The 20,599-nt window shown below is 40.8% G+C and overlaps 1 protein-coding gene across 9 annotated transcripts in view; it reads left to right on the forward strand.

The window, feature by feature from the left end:
- Positions 1–20,105, forward strand: part of cux2b (cut-like homeobox 2b) — a 381,872-nt gene extending 361,767 nt beyond the window's left edge. For all 9 annotated transcript variants that reach the window (XM_073065643.1, XM_073065644.1, XM_073065649.1 and 6 more), the window contains 2 exons: positions 1,398–1,671; positions 14,908–20,105. In XM_073065643.1, the coding sequence (XP_072921744.1) occupies positions 1,398–1,671; positions 14,908–15,748 (1,115 nt within the window). In that variant the 3' untranslated portion in view covers positions 15,749–20,105. The remainder of the gene's footprint in view (positions 1–1,397; positions 1,672–14,907) is intronic.
- Positions 20,106–20,599: the final 494 nt, after the last annotated feature.

Raw genomic sequence — 20,599 nt, forward strand, 5'->3', positions numbered from 1 at the left:
CTGGTATTTGTCTCTCTGCCCCAAATTCTCCCTCTTGTCTCAAGGGCATTAAACTAGAACAGGGGTCTGCAGACCCCTTGCTTAATACTGTTGGTCCAAGGCATAAAAATCATGTTCCCTCTGTTTTTTTTTACTGCTGTGAGGACCAGCCACTGCTCTGAGCAGGAAAGTTCTGCACAGCCAGAAAACTACGCGGCATTTTAAATGTTTTTTTTGTAATATGCTTACTATGAATATTTAGAATGAAAATTGAAAAGTCACGTACTTTCAATTGTATTTATTAATTGAAGAGTATAATGAAATGCAGTGCAACAAAGCAAATCTTTCACATTTCTCAACCTTTTCCAGCTGCGTGGCGACGAAGGCTATGTGCGCGGGAGCATTTCTGTTATTGTGTGCCCTGCTCAGCTGAGAGGGAATGTAATCCCCAATTTTCTTTCAACAAAACAAAAGAGATAACTAATTGGTTTCGGCCCGAAACGTAGTCGCTACCTCCTCCCATAGATGCTGCCTGGCCTGCTGAGTTCTGCCAGTATTTTGTGTTTTTAGATAACTAATTATTTTATTTTCTTTGCAATCTTCTTTTTATTTATTTATTTTCTTTGCAATAATGGCGGCCACTACTACTGTGCTAAACGCAATTTATGATGGATGCAAAAGATGTTTCAGCAAGCCAATATGCATATCATTGTCTGCACAGAGGCTTTGCACATCATTTGTGTCTCTGTCCATCACAGGTGGAGTGTCAAGTTAAATTTCATATTTGGAAAGGTGTAATAACTCAGAATTGAAGGGTTACAAAATCGGTTAAGCAGCTATCAGCAATCTATCTTGGATTCCAACTGAAAACACTTGGTGTTGAATACAGTGATTTGAGTATTGCCCCTGATTGTTCATGAATTAAGAGTCATTTTGCGGGGGGGGGGATACGTTCCTCAGTCTGGAGTCACCTTTTAAACCAGACTCTCTAAGTGTGACATGTCTATCCTGCAAAGAGCATTCAATGAACTAGATGGGCTTCTGTGACAATCTGGTGATTTCATGGTCACTATTACTGAAATTAACTTTTTATTCCTGATTTATTTAATTAACTGAATTAAAATTTTCCAGATGCCATGATGGGATTTGAACCTAGCCACAGGTCATTAATCGTGATTACTGGTTCAGTAACTCTTTGCCGCTGTACCCCACAACAGTCTTCCAAAATGTTTCAATGTTTGCGAGGAGAGGAATTAAACTGCTCCAACATCAGGCGTGCTCCGCATCTCTCAGAGGGCCTGTGTCTGAGAGAAGCCTGGGACTCCAGTTTCAGGCAGGAGGGGGAGGAAGTGAATGGCAAAGAGTTGGGTGGTCTCAGCAATACGGTGCTAATTATTCTTATAAATTTTTTTCCTCAGCGTATCTGAAGCGTAGATATGGATTAATAAACACGGGATCTGACAGTGATTCTCCCAGCACCCGATCAGAATCGGCTAGCCCAAGCATTCCACACCAAGTATTCCATCATTACCAGGTGAAGAAGCCCAGGGTGGTGCTTGCTCCTGAGGAAAAGGAAGCACTGAAGAAAGCCTATCAGTTGGAGCCATACCCCTCCCAACAGACCATTGAGAGCCTTGCAGCTCAGCTCAACCGTAAGACAAGCACGGTCATCAATTGGTTCCACAATTACAGGTCAGTGCTCTGGTCAAAGGTTTATAAACAAAGCTTTGTTCTCTTTTTTTTTTGGCCTGTTTGGAAGACAGTGCATCGGAAACTGAAACAGCAGATTCTGGGGTTGAACCAAGCTTTAGATCAGAAACAGTAACTCCATTCCTCTCTCTCAACCTATTACTGGGTACAAGAACCTCCTCTCGTGCCCAGATGAGGCCACCCTCAGAGTGGGAGAGCAACACCTTATATTCCATCTGGGTACCCTCCAACCTGATGGCGTGAATATCAGTGTCTCCTTCTGGTGAACAAACTTCAACCTACCCCTCTCCCGGCCACCACCATCCAGCTTCCTCTGTTCCCACTCTGACCTTTCACTTCTCCCTGGGTCCCCTCCTCCTTCCCTTTCTCCTGTCATCCACTCTCCTCTCCTCTGAGATTCTTTCTTCTTCAACTCTTGACCTTTCCCACCATCACCTTCCAGCTAGCTTCCCTCTCCTCTTTTCTTATTCTGGCGTCTTCTCCCTTCTTTCTCAGCTCTGAGAAAGGTTGACTGTTTTACTCCTTTACAGAGAGAAGGGTGTCTGCTCGGAACGTCGACTGCACTTTTTTCCATTGATGCTGCCTGACCTGCTGAGTTCCTCCAGCGTTTTCTGTGTGTTACTTACCACACTTTTTGCTTCGGTTCTGATTTTTATTCTCTTTATTACTCTTCTTTTTTTATGACAACTAAAACTATTTTATAGCATTATGAATATTTTTAGCATTGTGAAAAACAAAATAGTTGTTGCCTTGAAATGAAGGCAAGACTAACATCTGTCAATTAAATTGAGTGCCTTCGTTTCAGTATATTTTAAGGCATATATCTTGTATTCACTTTAGTGAGGTATCGTTTTAATTGTAATTGTGCTTTCATAATTTTAATGGAATCTTCCACTGCTATTTTCAGGGAAGTGGTTTGTATTTGCCATTTGTGTCCAGTTTTCTGACCTTTCAACAGTTTACACTTTGGCTCCATCTTTCTATCTGAATATCTACCTAAAGGAAGTGAGGGAATTGGAATGAAATCTCAACCTGAGCCCCTGACTGAGGGCAAATCGGTTTGAACTGAAGGGAGTGGGATGTGGGAAGGTGCTTCCTCTGGACGGTCACCTCTCCTAACTGAGGAGGTGCTCTTCTTTCTGCCTGAGGCAGCCTGGTGCACACTGGATGAACTCCTCTCAGCCACCACCTGCTCTGATGCCTTCGCCGATGTTCCCGTGGCTGGCAATCATTGCAGTGATCATTCTATTTTTGTAGCGGGGATCTCGTATTGCAAAGCCTCAGGACTTTCCATATCCTTGGTTCGTTTATAAACTAACCAGTGCTGAACTCTATGCTGCCCTTCTTCTCCGGGCCCGGGATCCGAAGCTCAGTCTCTCCTGAGTCTATTGCCTTCGTGTATTAGAGCAAACAGTTCGGGCAGCCAAGCAAAGGAATTAGTCACTTGGGGGTTTCAAGATAAAAGGGTCAAGATTATTTATTGTCGTTCTTCATTACCTGAAGAACAAAATGATTGTTTGGATCTGAGGCAGCATAAAAGAACACAAAAAGCATAAAAACCACAAGAACTATACGTAGAAATGCAATCCTCTAAACCAGTCTGGGTTGCTGTTGTGCTGGAAGTTCAGCTGGGCTGTGATGTACCTGATGGTCAAGTAGCCTGTGGTCGTTAATGATCTGTTGTCACACATAAAATATCCTGTCAACCTGCGGGAAATACAGGAGGGTTCTGGAGCACAGATTGATAGGGCTGGAGTGAACTGAGAAAACCTGCGATGAGAACGACGCGCATCAAAGTTGAGGCAGCTTTAGCTACAAATGAGAGTTCTCCATTTTTGGTTACCACGGACCTAACATTGACACTAAACCACTGGAAGAAGGAATGTGGCACTCAGGAAAGAGTTTACATCCCTGCCAGTCCTCTTAACCTTAGACTGACTTCTGATCTGCAGGGGAGTCTATCTCGACGCCAAATATTGAACCCTCCTGTATTTCTCTCTGGTTGATAGGAAATATTATTTCATGTATCACAACAGACAAGGATTCAATAACAGGTTCCTCATAGTTCCTAGGGTTGACAATCCCAAAGGTTTATGACCCTCTTTTCACTGTTTTACTTTCTGCCTACTGAAGTCGATAGCCTCATCTACTCCAACTTCAGAAATTCTACCCACTCACTTAGCTTTGCTGTGCAGTCGGCCCTCCTTATCCGCGGGTTCTGCACGCGCGGATTCACCCAACCGCGGATCGGGAAAACCCGGAAGTTCTCTCGCCAGCACTCGCCGTTTGAGCATTGTTGGCCTCGCGTCTCGTGTACAGACTTTCTTTTCTTGTCATTATTCCCTAAACAATACAGTATAACAACTATATACATAGCATTTACATTGTATTAGGTATTATAAGTAATCTAGAGATGATTTAATGTATACAGGAGGATGTGCGTAGGTTATGTGCAAATACTACGCCATTTTATATAAGGGACTTGAGCTTCCGTGTTTTTTGGTATCAGCAGGGGGGTCCCAGAACCAATCCCCCACGGATAAGGAGGGCCGACTGTATATCTTTGCATCAATAGATAATCTCAGCCCCTTGAGTTCTTTGTAATAGTTGAGAACCCGGGACTGATCATACTGGACCTCATTAGTTACAGTTTGCTGACCTGTAAGTGATCCATTTATCCAGAACCTATTTTTTTTTCCAAGTCAAGTCAACTTTTATTGTCATTTCGACCATAACTGCTGGTACAGTGCATAGTAAAAACGAGACAACGTTTTTCAGGACTGTGGTGTTACATAACACAGTACAAAAAACTAGACTGAACTACGTAATAAAAAAAAAACACAGAGAAAGCTACACTAGACTACAGACCTACACCAGACTGCATAAAGTGCACAAAAACAGTGCAGGCATTACAATAAATAATAAACAGGACAGTAGGGCAAGGTGTCAGTCCAAGCTTCGGGTATTGAGGAGTCTGATAGCTTGGGGGAAGAAACTGTTACATAGTCTGGTTGTGAGAGCCCGAATGCTTCGGAGCCTTTTCCCAGACGGCAGGAGGGAGAAGAGATTGTATGAGGGGTGCTTGGGGTCCTTCATAATGCTGTTTCCTTTGCGGATGCAGCGTGTAGTGTAAATGTCCATGATGGTGGGAAGAGAGACCCCGATGATCTTCTCAGCTGATCTCACTATCCGCTGCAGGGTCTTGCGATCTGAGATGGTGCAATTTCCAAACCAGGCAGTGATGCAGCTGCTCAGGATGCTCTCAATACAACCTCTGTAGAACGTGATGAGGATGGGGGGTGGGAGATGGACTTCCCTCAGCCTTCGCAAAAATTAGAGACGCTGCTGGGATCTCTTTGCTATGGAGCTGATGTTGAGGGACCAGGTGAGATTCTCCGTCAGGTGAACACCAAGAAATTTGGTGCTCTTTACGATCTCTACCGAGGAGCCGTCAATGTTTAGCGGGGAGTGGTCCTCCTGAAGTCAACAACCATCTCTTTTTTGTTCACATTCAGAGACAGGTTATTGGCTCTGCACCAGTCCGTTAGCTGCTGCACCTCCTCTCTGTAAGCTGACTCGTCGTTCTTGCTGATGAGACCCACCATGGTCGTGTCATCGGCGAACTTGATGATATGGTTCGAGCTGTGTATTGCAGCACAGTCGTGGGTCAGCAGAGTGAACAACAGTGGACTGAGCACACAACCCTGGGGAGCCCCCGTGCTCAGTGTGATGGTGTTGGAGATGCTGCCTCCGATCCAGACTGACTGAGGTCTCCCAGTCAGGAAGTCTAGGATCCAGTTGCAGAGGGAGGTGTTCAGGCCCAGTATTTGTTAGCCGTTTTCTGTCTGTGTTAATATTATTTGTTATGTGCCATGTCTAATGACTTGGGCGATCATGGTTGATGATTGTTCTAGGCAAATTTTTCAGCAGAAAATCTTGTCTTCACAAGATTGGTGACCCCAGCCATTATCAATACTCTTCAGAGATTGTCTGCCTGGCATGAGTGGTCACGTAACCAGGACTTGTAATGTGCACCAGCTCCTCCCATAGCTTCACGTGACCCTGATCAGGGGGCTAAGCACCTTGCCCAAGGGTGATCTGTTAATATATAACCTGCAATACCAAGTGCACCCCTGCTGTAGTAACTTTCCATGTGGCATCTGATCACATATATGCCTTCTACAAATTCAGAAGTATTCTACAAATACATCCTCTGGTTCCTTTTATCCACACTACTTGTCACAGTTCTGAGGAGAGCTGCTGAACTGATTAAGGCTTTGATCTTTCAGTATGTGGGAAAGAGTTGTAGAAGAAAAACAACACCTTCTTCTGAATGTATTCTGTTACCACACCACTGTAGCTTGAGAAATGGACAATAGCTCAAGGATAACAATCTTTTAAAGATTAAGAAATTAAGATAAAGGTATCAAAAGGCTTCATTCAGGACTATAGCTTGCATTAAAAGGTGAAGAATCAAGCTGGTTTGTCCATGAAAGTACTTGGCCCTGAACTTTGGAGTCATTGGTGGCAATGTGGCTCTCATAAGCTGTCCACAGATATAAAGCTGCTCTCTCTTTCCCCTCCTCACTGTGACGTTGAATGTATCTGTATCTCAAAGGAGATTGTGGCATCCAATGATGGAAATAATCAAGAGGTGAGATCACTCATTCAGAATGAAGAACACTCTCAAATACATAAGAAGGTCAAAAGCACAGCTCATAACTTACTTCCTAATCGTTCTGTAGCAAGTGAAATCAAAGGCAAAAGGTGTAAAATACTCTGCTGAAGGAAAGCGAACCACAGTATTTTCTCAGGGCCAAACAAGTTGTTCAATGGTACTTGAGAATTAATATGCTCCTAATAACCAGGTTCTACTTAATTTAGGAAGGTTTAAAAACTAGTTTCCAATGCTAATACTTCTGGAGTTTGTGTTGACATTGTTACGGATTCAGGCAACAGTGAATATATGAGTTAGGCAGGGGTTTATATAACAAATAACATGTTTATTAAACACTGAAAACAAACCCCCCAAAAGTAAACAAACACTAACGTAACCGGAAATCAGCTGCTGTGCGGCAGCTTAAACAGTTCTTAAAGCGATGCAGCTCAAACAGTTCTTAAAGCAATGTTGCAGAAACAGTTCTTTAAAGTAGTATTGCCAAAAGTTCAAAATGCTCACAGTCCATTTAAGAGGAGAGACTTTTTAAGACTATTTAAATTCTCTTTCACGTCGTTTTGTTTCAGTTCCCAAAGTCGAACTCTTCCCACGAAGAATTTTACGAAACGAACCGGCTTAAAGGCACTGACCTTTCCTTTATCACACTGTCCTCAATCTTTTCTGGTATTTCCCAGAGATTAACATGAGAACAGTCAACGAAATCCTTCCAAATGAGGATCACACAAGGTCGAACCCGTTTCACCGTTGAAATCGATTCTCCTCGATCTTTAACTCCCGAACTCCGATCTTCACTCTCCACTGATTCTCAACTAGCAGTATTGTAAAGAAACTGCTGGCAATGACCTTTTAAACTTTAGGCATTAGATAAAACTTCATCTTTCAACTAAACTGCGTCATCACATTAAATCACGCAGTGGCATGAAGTCAACATGGCAAATCCAGCCAAGAACTGCCCCTCCTCACGGGGAGGGGTCCTCCTTTTATACCCTGTATATAAAAAAAAAACAAAAACCTGTCACATGATCTCTACTGGTGGGAAAATGACGTTACTCCACCATCACAAGACCATTACCTCAAGTCCAGTATAGCTTCAACCCCAGTCACGTGACAAGGGTACCACTGTCACGTGTCACGAGTACGTAACACCTCCCTCCAAAAAAACATTTTTGGTCTGACAAGAGCAAAAATTTTAACAATTACTTACAAGAAAAACAAATGTATAAATTTTATAACATACACAATATACAATACCATCATATAACAGCTTACAACTCACAATACAGTAGGAGTGTTACAATTGTAAAAAAAAACACTCCATAAAAAAAATTACATTGTACATTCAACATCAAGATAGACAATCAGCAACCACATTATCTTTACCTTTAATATGAGTTATCACAATATTGTACTCTTGTAACATCAAACTCCAATTTAATAATCTTCTGTTTCTGTTTTTCATCTTACTCAGAAAAACTAACGGATTATGATCAGTGTAAACAATAAGTGGTTTTTGAGTTATACCAACATATACCTCAAAATATTCCAAAGCTAAAACAAGAGATAACAATTCTTTCTCTATTGTGGAATAGTTACTTTGATGCTTATTAAATTTCTTAGAAAAGTAAGCTACTGGATGATCAACCTCATCACCCTCATTCCTTTGCATTAATACTGCTCCTGCAGCCTCATCACTCACATCTACAGCTAATGAAAAAGGTTTTTCAAAGTCAGGTGCATTAAGCACAGGTTGTTGACATATCATTGTTTTCAATTTTTCAAATGCTTCTTGACAAGGCACTGTCCACACAAACTTCACATTCTTCTGCAAAAGGTTAGTTAATGGAAGGGCAACATTAGCAAAATTCTTACAAAATTTTCGATAATATCCTACCATTCCCAAGAATCTTCTGAGAGTTTTTTCCCCCGTTGGAGTGGAAATCTCTAAAATTGCCCGAACTTTTGCCTGAACAGGAGCTACCTTACCTTGACCCACAACATAACCAAGGTAAGTCACAGTGGCATGTCCAAATTCACTCTTAGCTAAATTAATAGTTAAGTTGGCTTTTGAAAGCCTTTCAAACAATTTCTCCACCGCAATAATGTGTGCTTCCCAAGTATCATTTCCTGTCACTAAATCATCAATATAAGCATTAGTATCTTTCAATCCCTGAATCACAGAGTTAATCATCCTCTGGAAACTACCTGGGGCATTCTTCATCCCAAATGGAAGAACATTATATTCATATAACCCAGATGAAGTTACAAATGCAGAAATCTCTCTACCTCTGTCCGTTAATGGAACACACCAATACCCTTTCAATAAATCAACCTTTGTAAGGAACTTTGCTTTTCCAACTTTATCTACACAATCATCTACTCTAGGAATTGGATATGCATCTGTTTTCGTTACAGCATTCACCTTCCTATAGTCCGTACAAAACCTAATACTACCATCTGGTTTTGGCACCATAACACATGGTGAACTCCAATTCGAGTTAGAATGTCTAATAATATCATTCTCTAACATATATTCAATTTCTTAGCAAGTTCACATTTTTCTATGTTCATCCTATATGGGTGTTGTTTAATAGGTTTGCATCTCCAACATCTACATCATGTGAAGCTATAGTAGTCCTTCTAGGAACATCTGGAAACAAATCCTTATATTTAAAAATTAATTCCTTCATCTGCTGATTCTGCTCTAGCTGTAAATGTGCTAATCTCTCATCCATATTTTCCAGAATGGTTGAATTTGGTAACCTAACAGAAACAATGTTGGATTTAGAATGAAAGTCAGATGAATCATCTATCATGTTCCTAGTTAAATCAAACTCATTCTCACTAACCACAACAGTCACAGTATCAGATTGTTTCTCAAAATATGGTTTAATCATATTTATATGGCAAAGTTGTGTTGACCTTCTACGATCTGGAGTTTTTATTACGTAATCCACATCATTGATTTTAGACACAATTTCATAAGGACCATGAAATCTAGCTTGTAAAGGATTTGTCTGCACTGGGAAAAGAACCAACACCTTATCTCCAGGCTTAAACATCCTAATCCTAGCTTCCTTATCATACCAAGTTTTCATTTTCTCCTGAGCCAACTTTAAATTTTCCTTGGCTAAGCTACAAGCTTTATGTAACCTGTCCTTAAATTTCAAAACATAGTCCAACAAATTAGTGTGTATTTCATTACTAATCCACTGTTCTTTTAATAAAGCTAAAGGTCCTCTAACTCTATGCCCAAACACAAGTTCAAATGGACTAAAACCTAAAGATTCCTGTACCGATTCCCTTACTGCAAACAAAAGTAAGTTTATACCCTCATCCCAGTCACTTTCATTTTCCACACAATATGTCCTAATCATATTCTTGAGGGTAGAATGAAACCTCTCCAAGGCACCTTGCGATTCTGGATGGTATGCAGACGAAGTGATTTGCTTAGCTCCCAATTTATAAACTATCTGTTGAAACAATCCAGACATAAAATTACTGCCTTGATCAGTTTGTATTTCCTTAGGTAATCCAAAATAAGTAAAGAATTTTATAAGAGCCTTTGTCACAGTTTTAGCTTTTATATTCCTAAGTGGTACTGCCTCTGGAAACCTAGACGAAGTACACATGATAGTCAACAAATACTGATAACCAGTTTTTGCCTTTGGTAATGGACCAACACAATCTACAATAACTTTAGAAAATGGTTCACCAAATGCTGGAATAGGTTGTAATGGAGCTACTGGTGTAACTTGATTTGGTTTACCCACAATTTGACAAGTATGGCATGTTTTACAAAACATTGCCACATCTTTTCTTAGACCAGGCCAGTAAAAATGTTTTAAAATCTTGTCCACAGTTTTCCTTACCCCTTGATGTCCACCTAAAGGCAAAATCTCATTCCGATAAACTTTAGGGACAACTACCTGGTAAACAATATTCCATTCAGGAATTGTAGGTGAATCTCCACTTCCTCATCAACACTCCTTTTTCCAAGTAATATCCTACTGGCACCTTCTCAATTTCACTACCTAGTAAAGCTTGTTCCCTTAATTTTATAATCTCAGGGTCTCTATTCTGCTCTGCTATCATCTCCTTCCAAGACAGAGATAAATCTTCATATATGGTCAGACTTACTCCAAGAATCTTGTTCAAACAACGAAGGTAAGAAAGTCTCTGACACATCCTCAAAACTCGAATCCTGAGTTGAACAGTCCTGAGTAACAACCTCATTCTGCACATCAATCTTTTTAGCCATAGCTCTAGTCACAACACAGGAAGAATCTGTGTTAGAATTCACCTCTGGTTCCTCTGACTCCATTGTCAAATGCACTTCAGGGAAAACTTGTCCACCTGCCAAGTCATTACCTAACAATAAAGAAATACCCTTCACAGGTAAGCTATGCTGTAATCCTACTTTAACAAATCTTGTAACTAACCCTGACTTTAAATTTACTTTATGTAAATGTACAGGCATAAAATCACTCCCAACACCTCTTATGTAATTTACCTCACCAGTATCAGACTCCTCATTAAACTTCAACACACTGTCTAACATCAGTGATTGAGAAGCTCCAGTATCCTTAAGGACTTTTATTGGCACCAGAGTAGATCCTTCTTTCAAGGATACAAACCCTTCAGTTATAAAATGATCATATCCCTTTTTAACTTGGTCAGACTCTAACAAAACCTCATTGTGTTTATCGAACCCTGTAATTTTACAGGTGCTTCAGTATGTTGCACACAAGCATCTGGAACTGCTTCCTTCTCTTTCTTTTTCAATCTGAAACAGTTAGCTATTACATGGCCAGGTTTCTTAGAATAGTTACAAATAAGACCAAACTGTCTTTCCTTCACAGCTTTTCCTTCCTCCTTACCTTTCTCATTAACATCTGATTTAATTTCTGATTTACCTTGAGTCTCCATGTTATTTTTCCTCTTAAAAATTCTGCCCTGAGGAAATTTATTCTTATGGATTAAAACACTCATCAGCTAATCTAGCACAGTCCTGCAATTTATCAGTATCCCTCTCATTTAAGTAGGTCCTTACTTCAACAGGAATGCTTCTTTTAAATTCCTCCAGTAAAACCAGCTCCCTCAATGTATCATAGTCCCCATTTACATTTTTAGAAGAAACCCATCTCTCAAAACACACAGCTTTATCATAGGCAAATTCCACATAAGTCTTTTCCACAGACTTTTTCAAACTTCTGAATCTTTCTCTATACGCTTCTGGGACTAATTCGTATGCTTTTAGAATATGCATTTTCACAAAATCATAATCAAGTGCTTGCGCAGCAGTTAAAGCTGTGTAAACTTGCTGTGCTTTACCATTAATTACACTCTGTAACAACACTGACCATTTATCTCTCGGCCACTCTGACATCCGAGCAATAGTTTCAAAATGTTGAAAATATCTTTCCACTTCTGTTTCACTAAATGGAGGGACCAATTTAATTTCTTGACTAGCAACAAACGGCTTTCTAGAACCAGAAGACTGATTCCCAGACCTTAATTCCTCCATTGCATATTCAAACTCTCTTTTCTTCTGATCAGCCTCCAATTTACAACGCTCCAACTTCATTTGTTCGATTTGCAACTGCATCTCTAGATTACTTATAGGAAACGACTCTAAAATCGATTCATCAAAAACACCCAAATCCACAAAGTATGACGCGATTTTTCTCTGTATCACAGCCTTTGATGTAGTCTGCAAAATACCTTTAAGTTGCAATCTACTAGCTATCTCAGTCACCTCAGTTTTTTTCGCCTTCGCTAACAACTCCGCGCCTGGCGAAGCCAGAAACTCATCAATATTCATTGTTGCCGAATACCACACACAAGCCAATCAAACAAAAGAATCGAGTATTCCCCGTTTCCAAAACACTGATGCAAAATTCAACAAGCATTTAAACTCAAATGATCCAATCCGGACGCAGCCCCCATATTTATGTTACGGATTCAGGCAACAATGAATATATGAGTTAGGCAGGGGTTTATATAACAAATAACATGTTTATTAAACACTGAAAACAAACCCCCAAAAGTAAACAAACACTAACGTAACCGGAAATCAGCTGCTGTGCGGCAGCTTAAACAGTTCTTAAAGCGATGCAACTCAAACAGTTCTTAAAGCGATGTTGCAGAAACAGTTCTTTAAAGTAGTATTGCCAAAAGTTCAAAATGCTCACAGTCCATTTAAGAGGAGAGACTTTTTAAGACGATTTAAGTTCTCTTTCACGTCGTTTTGCTTCAGTTCCCAAAGTCGAACTCTTCCCACGAAGAATTTTATGAAACGAACCGGCTTAAAGGCACTGACCTTTCCTTTATCACACTGTCCTCAATCTTTTCTGGTATTTCTCAGAGATTAACATGAGAACAGTCAACGAAATCCTTCCAAATGAGGATCACACAAGGTCGAACCCGTTTCACGGTTGAAATCGATTCTCCTCGATCTTTAACTCCTGAACTCCGATCTTCACTCTCCACTGATTCTCAACCAACAGTATTGTAAAGAAACTGCTGGCAATGACCTTTTAAACTTTAAGCATTAGATAAAACTTCATCTTTCAACTAACTGCGTCATCACATTAAATCACGCAGTGGCATGAAGTCAACATGGCAAATCCAGCCACGAACTGCCCCTCCTCACGGGGAGGAGTCCTCCTTTTATACCCTGGAAAAAAAAACCTGTCACATGATCTCTACTGGTGGGAAAATGACGTTACTCCACCATCACAAGACCATTACCTGAAGTCCAGTATAGCTTCAACCCCAATCACGTGACAAGGGTACCACTGTCACATGTCACGCGTACGTAACAACATGAAATTCGAGAGGTCTCAGCTCCAGATTACTTCAAGTTCCTTGAAAGATTTCTGACTTTCAAAGTGAGGGAAAGTCACTTTCTGAGTTATCATCAGGTGAAATCCAGAAATGGTATCTCGCAAATCGCAATCCCATGTCTCCATTGCAACTTTTGACATGAATATCCCCCTGCCCAGTAACCCTAAACCATTGCGCCATGCAATTATGGTAAATGGATTGGGGCAAAAACATTGCTGAAAGATTGTTGATAACAGGGTGAGGCGAGGAGCGGGCTGGTTCATCTCGCTGCTCTGCAAGGTTTACTCGACTCTGTGCTGAACTGTTGCCGTGGCCGGCAACTAATAGGCTCCTGAATCAACTGCTGCAATGATCGGCTTCGTGTCTGTGGACTCACTTTCATGAACTTCAGTTCTGAATGCTATTTGCTTACTTCTACTGTCTGCACGAGTTGTTCTATTTTCATCTACGCATTGGGTGTTCGACAGTATTTTTTATGATTTCTATTGGGTTTCCTTGTTTCGTGGCAGCCTGTAAGGAGACAGATCTCAAGCTTGTATGAAGCGTGCATACTTTGATAATAAATGTATTTTGAAATTTGAATCTGTGCTAGTGTTTATTCTTCAATGGAGCTTCTTCCATGTCTCTTCATCTCCATCAAACATGTCCTTCTATTCACATCAGCCTGCATACACTCAATGGCCTCTTTACGGAGTACGTCCTGTACCTAGTGAAGTGGACACTGAGTGTATGTTTGTGGTCTTCTGCTGCTGTAGCCCGTCCATTTCAAAGTTCAGTGTTGTGCGTTCAGAGATGCTCTTCTGCACACCGCTGTTGTAACGTGTGCTTATTTGAGTCACTGCTGACTTTCTCTCAGCTTGAACCAATCTGGCCATTCTCCTCTGACCTCTCTCATTTTCACCAACAGAATTACCACTCACTGGATGTTTTTTCCGTTTTTATCACCATTTTCTTTAAACTTTAGGGACTTTTGTGCATGAAAATCCCAGGATATCAGCAGTTTCTGAGATACTCAAACCACCACATCTGGCACCAACAATCATTCCACCGTCAAAAGTCACTTAGGTGATACTTCTTACCCGTTCTCATGTTTTAGTCTTTGAACAACAATTGAACCTCTTGATCATGTCTGCATGCTTTAATGCATTGAGTTGCTGCCACGTGATTGGGCAATTAAATACTTGCACTGATTTTTTTTTAGTTCATTTACGGGATGTGGGCATCACCAGCTAAGCCAGCATTTATTGCCCATCTAGTTGCCCTTGAGAGGGTGGTGACGAGCTGCCTTCTCAAACCGCTGCAGTCCCTGAGGTGTAGGTATGCCCACAGTGCTGTTCGGAAGGGAATTCCATGATTTTGCCCCAGTCACAATGAAGAAATGGCGATATGTTTCCCAGTCAGGATGGTTTGTGACTTAGAGTGGGATTTCCAAATGATGGTTTTCCCAGGTATCGGCTGCTCTCGTCCTGGTAGTGGTCGTGGGTCTGGAAATGTATCTAATAAAGTGGCCACTGAGTATATTTTAAAATGGAAAGATGTTAATTAACTGAAAAGAATTCCTGCTAACATAAGTTTTTACTCCTAGTATTTTTAGTACTGGAAAAATATATATGGAACGGATTGATCTTTTCTCATTTTGAGCTTAGGATACCCTTATTGGTTTACTTAATGATCCTGTTTAATGGTGTCTGCAGGTCCCGTGTTCGAAGGGAAACACTTGTTGAGGACCTCCAGGAGAACGATACAGACCAGGAGCCAACCAGCTGCCAAGGGTATGCGCACCACAACAACTCTCTGAGTGGCGGCCAGCCGCAGAGTTCCGACTCGGAGCCCGAAGACAAGAAGGTTGTCTTTGCAGAAGTGAAGGGCAGGCCGCCGGTGACGCACGCGGAAGCTGGAACGGAGATTAAACAGGAATTCCGGGATCGCTGTGAAGAGGGGGATTATGACCACTGTGCTACCTGTTGCGTGGAAGAGGACGTAGGGAGTGCGGCTTCATCTGCGCACTTCCCTGTCGCTCTGAAGCAGGATCGAGCAGGTTGTAACCATGAGATCCATTCCTTAAAAACTACCACAGTCCTGCATATCCAGAATCCTCAGTGCTTGATCATTGGTACATCTAACTATGACAAGTTTCACGTTAATTCATCGGATCTCGCATCTCCAGACAAGTCTCCCAAGCCAGACGAGTACGTCTCGGCACCCAACATGGCAGAGAGCAACGGTTTTAAAGCAATTCCTGAGCTTGCGTGTGGCGGTGTGGAGGTGGCTCTGAATTCTCCCGCAGCCTCTTCACCGGGCCTCGTGCCAGCTTCACCAGTCCCTTCCTCCTCTGCTCCCATCTCTCCCTCACCTCCCAGTGCCCCACAGGGGCCGTGCTCGATTCCTGGGACTGACAACGTTCCTTTGCAGCCAAACTCGAAGCTAACGAAAAGCATCCAGAGACGCAATGCCAAGATGGCGAACCTGAATAACATCATTCACCGCCTTGAGAAGGCAGCCAATCGAGAGGAGCCCACAGACTGGGAATTCTAATGAGCGGTTTTATTCCGGGCAGTGAACTTGACACAAAACCACAAGAGGTGGCAATTGAACTCGTCAAGAGCAGAAAGAATTTTAGATGTTTAATTTAAGTTGAGACTTGGGAAAAGCCAAAACTGCGACAGTTTGTGCAGAAAACTTTGAACTTTTTGAATTCATTCTTCAATTAATCTTCCAGAATCACGTTTAGCATCTGAGGAAACAAATATTGACCACTATTTTAAACAAAAAAAATCAAACAACTTTTAGAAAAAGAAATATTTATTTGTACATGTCTTATATTAAGGACTGGTTGAAAACTCTGCTGTAGCAGTTTTCCTATTTGACATTAGCAACAGAATGAAAATAACGAACATTGATTTCAGTGCCATTAAATGCACACTTGAAGTCCTGTACTTTGCCACAGGAAGAGATTAAAGACTATAGTCTAAAGCCATTAAACAGCACTATGATCCAGAAGGCTGACCAAATTTGCTAGCTCATGGATAGAAATTGTTTTCTTAATTTTTGTCTTCAAGACAATTAATTCATAATTACCAGAAGTAAACTCTGATATAGTCAAGAAGACTCTAAAAATAGGAACCTCGACACCAGGAACTATGTTCTTAGTTTTGATCATGTGTTTTCAAACATTTGTAACACAGGGTGTTATGTGCAATTGTATATGTTGTAGAAATTTCTGCAATAGCCTTTCTTGAACAAGCTAAAGCATGGTACGTGATTAACTCTTCACTGCTGTTAGATATTCGCCTGTGGTGTTCTGAAGAATACCAATGTCCATTGAACAGAACGTTGCCCAGCAAAAAGAAGTAATTTTGGGAGTTTACATTTTGTGTTTGTAACTGACTATGGGACTATGAATCAAACTCAGTAAGGCAGAAGGGGCAGCTGACAAAAATCTCCGATGGAGGAGAATAAATTTCACTTCCCAAGTTGCCACGGCCGGGCGCTCAGCAACAGGACCCCGATCCTTGCGTGAGCATCTTCCAGTCCTAACAGTGCAGCTGGCCTCTTCAGATCAATCCTGATTTCTATCCACATTTTGAAGGGTTTCTTCCCCTTCCCCCCCCCCCCCACCACCCACCTTTTTAAGATGTAGTCGATGTGATGATGTTTGGTGTAATCTCACTGCTGAAGATTGATGTGGGTTTTGGCTCTTCAGGGTTTCCTGCAGCACTTGATTTTGTCTTGCAACAGATTTAAATCCTGTTTTGCTGAAGGCTACGGTAATGCACTTGATCAGATTCAACTGATCTTTTTTATCCCTGCGTTCATCTTACCTTATCTTTTGTATTTGTAAAACAAAAACATGAAGGCTGATCCTTATCTAGCCTTTGTAGTCTTTCTCAGCACTTAGCCACTAAATACAATATATTTCCGTTGGTATTGTGTAAGAGTTTTGACATACAGATTGATTTACTCTCTGATGCGGTGCCCCAAGTATAGTTCTTCGGGGCCGCTATTTTACATTAATTGCCTAAGATACTGCGGGCTGCAACCGTCCAAAAAGAAGGACAACTAAAGAGCAATTCAAAGGAAGGCAAGCCATGCGCAATGAGTTTATTCCTTTCGTGACATTGTTGGTACACGTTTGAATTTAAGTGGTGTTTTATAGTTAAATCTTTAAAAGATAGCGGATGAATTTTCATCCTCAATATAAGAAAAAGTCAGAACAGTTAACATTAGATACTAAGCGAGTCAGCCATTTTAAATGTGTCCCTTTTTAGGCCGAGATTCTGCAGTCTATTTGATCCGATCCTAAAATATGCATTTCGTTCCCATTATGCATGCAGGTTTACCCTGCAGATCAGTCTTGAGATGGCAACTGTATTAAACCAATTGTCAGAAAAATTCTGTGCAACTGTTGCTGAATTAAATGTGTGCAGGCTTCAATGTGACAGTTGAGCCAATACAATCAATGTTTAACAATCAATCTATCGAGCACGTTCAACGAGAAAGGTTGCCCTCACAAAACACTGTTTGAGGCCGGGAAATATGAACACACAGGCTAATATCACGCTTTGGATCCATAGCATTAGGTTGCTTAATGCTGGAAATCAATTTCTCTTTAAACATTCTCTACTTAGAGCTGTGGCTTGGACACAGTTCAGCAGAAGCGATGAGATTTCAATTAAATTTGTCTTTGTCACAGTCTACGATTGTTATTTACCTGTTGGTGAAGGACGAATACTCTGCCACTCAGCTGAGGACTGGAAGGGCCAAATTATTTCAGTCACGCAGATTTGGAACCCTCCTAAGTCTGCATTTTGACTCCAGTGGCTGGTAAGTACATCCTGATAAAGAAAACTGGGTATATACTCTGTAACTATACTCACAGTTTTTGCAATTAACAGCATATTGAATTCAATGTATAATCAATATTAAGCATATTGAATTGAGTGTAAAGTCATTCAACATAAAGTGAAGTGGAAAGGAAGAAAGATTTCATTGAAGGAGGCATTTTTAAAATAATCCAACTGTAAGCAAATTCTACAGAAACGATACTCCACACAGGTAGCAGTAAATATTCAGCTGCAGAGAGGTTATAATTAATTCTCAACACTGTTTAAAAATTCACAAGCCAACTACCCTTTCTGGCCTATTAAAAGAGTATCTCATGGTGAAGTACCACACATCCGTGTATTTTAAAATGTCAAATCCTGTCAAGATTCTGGCTTAACAGAACAACTCAGACAATTACTTCCTGATTCCTAAATTGAACTGTGTATCTGGTGACATTGGGACTTGCTGTCTAATTTAATTAAAAATAAATGAGTTCTGATGCTTTAATGTAACTGTACAATCCAAGCCAACAGGATTAACTAAGTACTGTCAGTGGTAGTTTATTTAATTCTTGCTCTTCCTCATCTAACTTGCTAATTCCAATTAGCAAGTAGTTTGTATTTCTAACTCTGGGTTTATTGGTAATCATTGTTATCTGCTATGCTTGGCGATACAAAGTCCACTTCACGTATCAAAGCATAATCTTTGCCTTAAAGCACAAATTCCACGCATTTAATTTTGTCAATGTGATGTCAATAATCTGGGGTTTAGTCCAAAACAAGAAGCTTCATTGTAATGGGTGTAAATTCCCTGCTGTAGTCCTCATGTAGCCTTGCATGTTCGTCTTCACCATAGGGATTGGAAACCCATCGGGGTAATATCAAGGGACCAAAAGTGAAGGCCCTCAAGCAATCTAAAGAAAAAAAACTGAGGCTAAGGAAGTAAGGTTCAAAACTGTTTAAGCAAGTATTTTGGTTATTAAGCTTGAAATAAACTGTCCAGTGCCCCAGCGATGTGGAACCATGCATCGTCGGATTTATTTGGCCCATCTTGTGTTTATCGGTTCTTTGAAAGAAATGTCCAACTTGTCCCACTCTCATCTTCGCTTGCCTTAGCCCTGCTATTCTTCGAGTGTACATTCCTGACAGGAGAAAGTCTTCAGCTGCTGGAAATCCAAAGCAACGCGCACGCTTAAAATGCTGGAGTAACTCTGCAGGCCCGGCAGCAGCTATGGAAGCGAATAAACAGTCAAAGTTTCGGGCCGAGACCCTTCCTCAGGTCTTGAGTTGCCTTTGAGCTCATGTCCGTGCATGTAGTGTGTTCAGCTCCTTGCTGAATAGTTGAATCCAGCAAGATGGACGATTGGCCTCGTCCTGTGCCGAATGATTTTACCTGGTTGGGACGTGAAATGAAATGAGTATAAATGATTCTCAGTGACTTCCTAGTTCTCCTGCAGATTAGCTGAAGGCTCTGGTCTCGAGTGATCATGCACAGTGGAAAGAGTTCTCCCAAGGTTCTGAAGAGCTCCAAGATCTCTTCTGCTCCCCAACCCTGTTACCTTTCTGACAAACCCTTCCGTTGTCCTTTTCAAAACCCTAACTTAATTGAAACTCATCCAAGGATAGTTATGTGAGAAGTCTCTTCAGTATTGGCATTTTTCTGCTCTGTGCTCGCATCCATTAGGAGCTAGTTCAAGCTCATTACACTGTGGATCATTATTAAATTAATCACTTTCTATTAAATCCCAGGACTCAGTTGTAAAAGGACAGTACTTCAATGCTGCTATAACAGCCTGTTCGCCTTATCAAGAGGCTTGTGAGCCATTATGGTTGAATGGACCTTCCAATGGTTCAATATTTTATAGAGGTTTGTTTTTAAAATTAATTTAAATGAGCAATAATCTTTATTGCCGATCCCATAAGTGGGTACTTTTTCATTTATTTTTAAACAATAAAATATTTTACTTGCTGTGTAACAGATAGAGTAGCACTATTAACAATTCTACAACAGCCACTAATTAAGGAATACTGTTCCATTGGAGCCCATTAAAAGGATGTGTTTTAATTAATTCATTTCATTGAGTTTTTATTTTCAGAGAAAAAGATCCTTCAAAATAATGTCGAAGAGAATATTATTTCACATAAGTACCCATTCTAAAATGGCCCTGTCCATGGAATGACATAGTATGAATGAGATCCTTACCGTGAAACTGTTGCTGGAGGTTGACTGACACGGCCGATGTACTTTGTAGAAATATGAAATTGTAAAAAAAAGGTTTAGCCTTAAGTATCCCAAAAGTTGATCTCCTTACACAGTCCTAATGTGCATTTAAAACAAGATGTCTTTCAAGCTCCTAGTTTTTAATTTCCTTGAAGACCCAGCAGCCTGGCCTAATAGTTACTCAGGACTTCTCACTCATTTGCTTAGGGAAGGTTTCAGGATTTGAACATTCTGCAGAGAAAATGAACTAGATGCAAGCCCCTGCACTAATCATGAGCCTAAACAAATCAAGAAAATAAGAAGAGGGGTGGAAAAGGACAAATCCAACTCAAAAATGGTTGA

Source organism: Hemitrygon akajei, chromosome 14, assembly GCF_048418815.1.
Source record: "Hemitrygon akajei chromosome 14, sHemAka1.3, whole genome shotgun sequence".
NCBI classification, from domain to species: Eukaryota; Metazoa; Chordata; class Chondrichthyes; order Myliobatiformes; family Dasyatidae; genus Hemitrygon; species Hemitrygon akajei.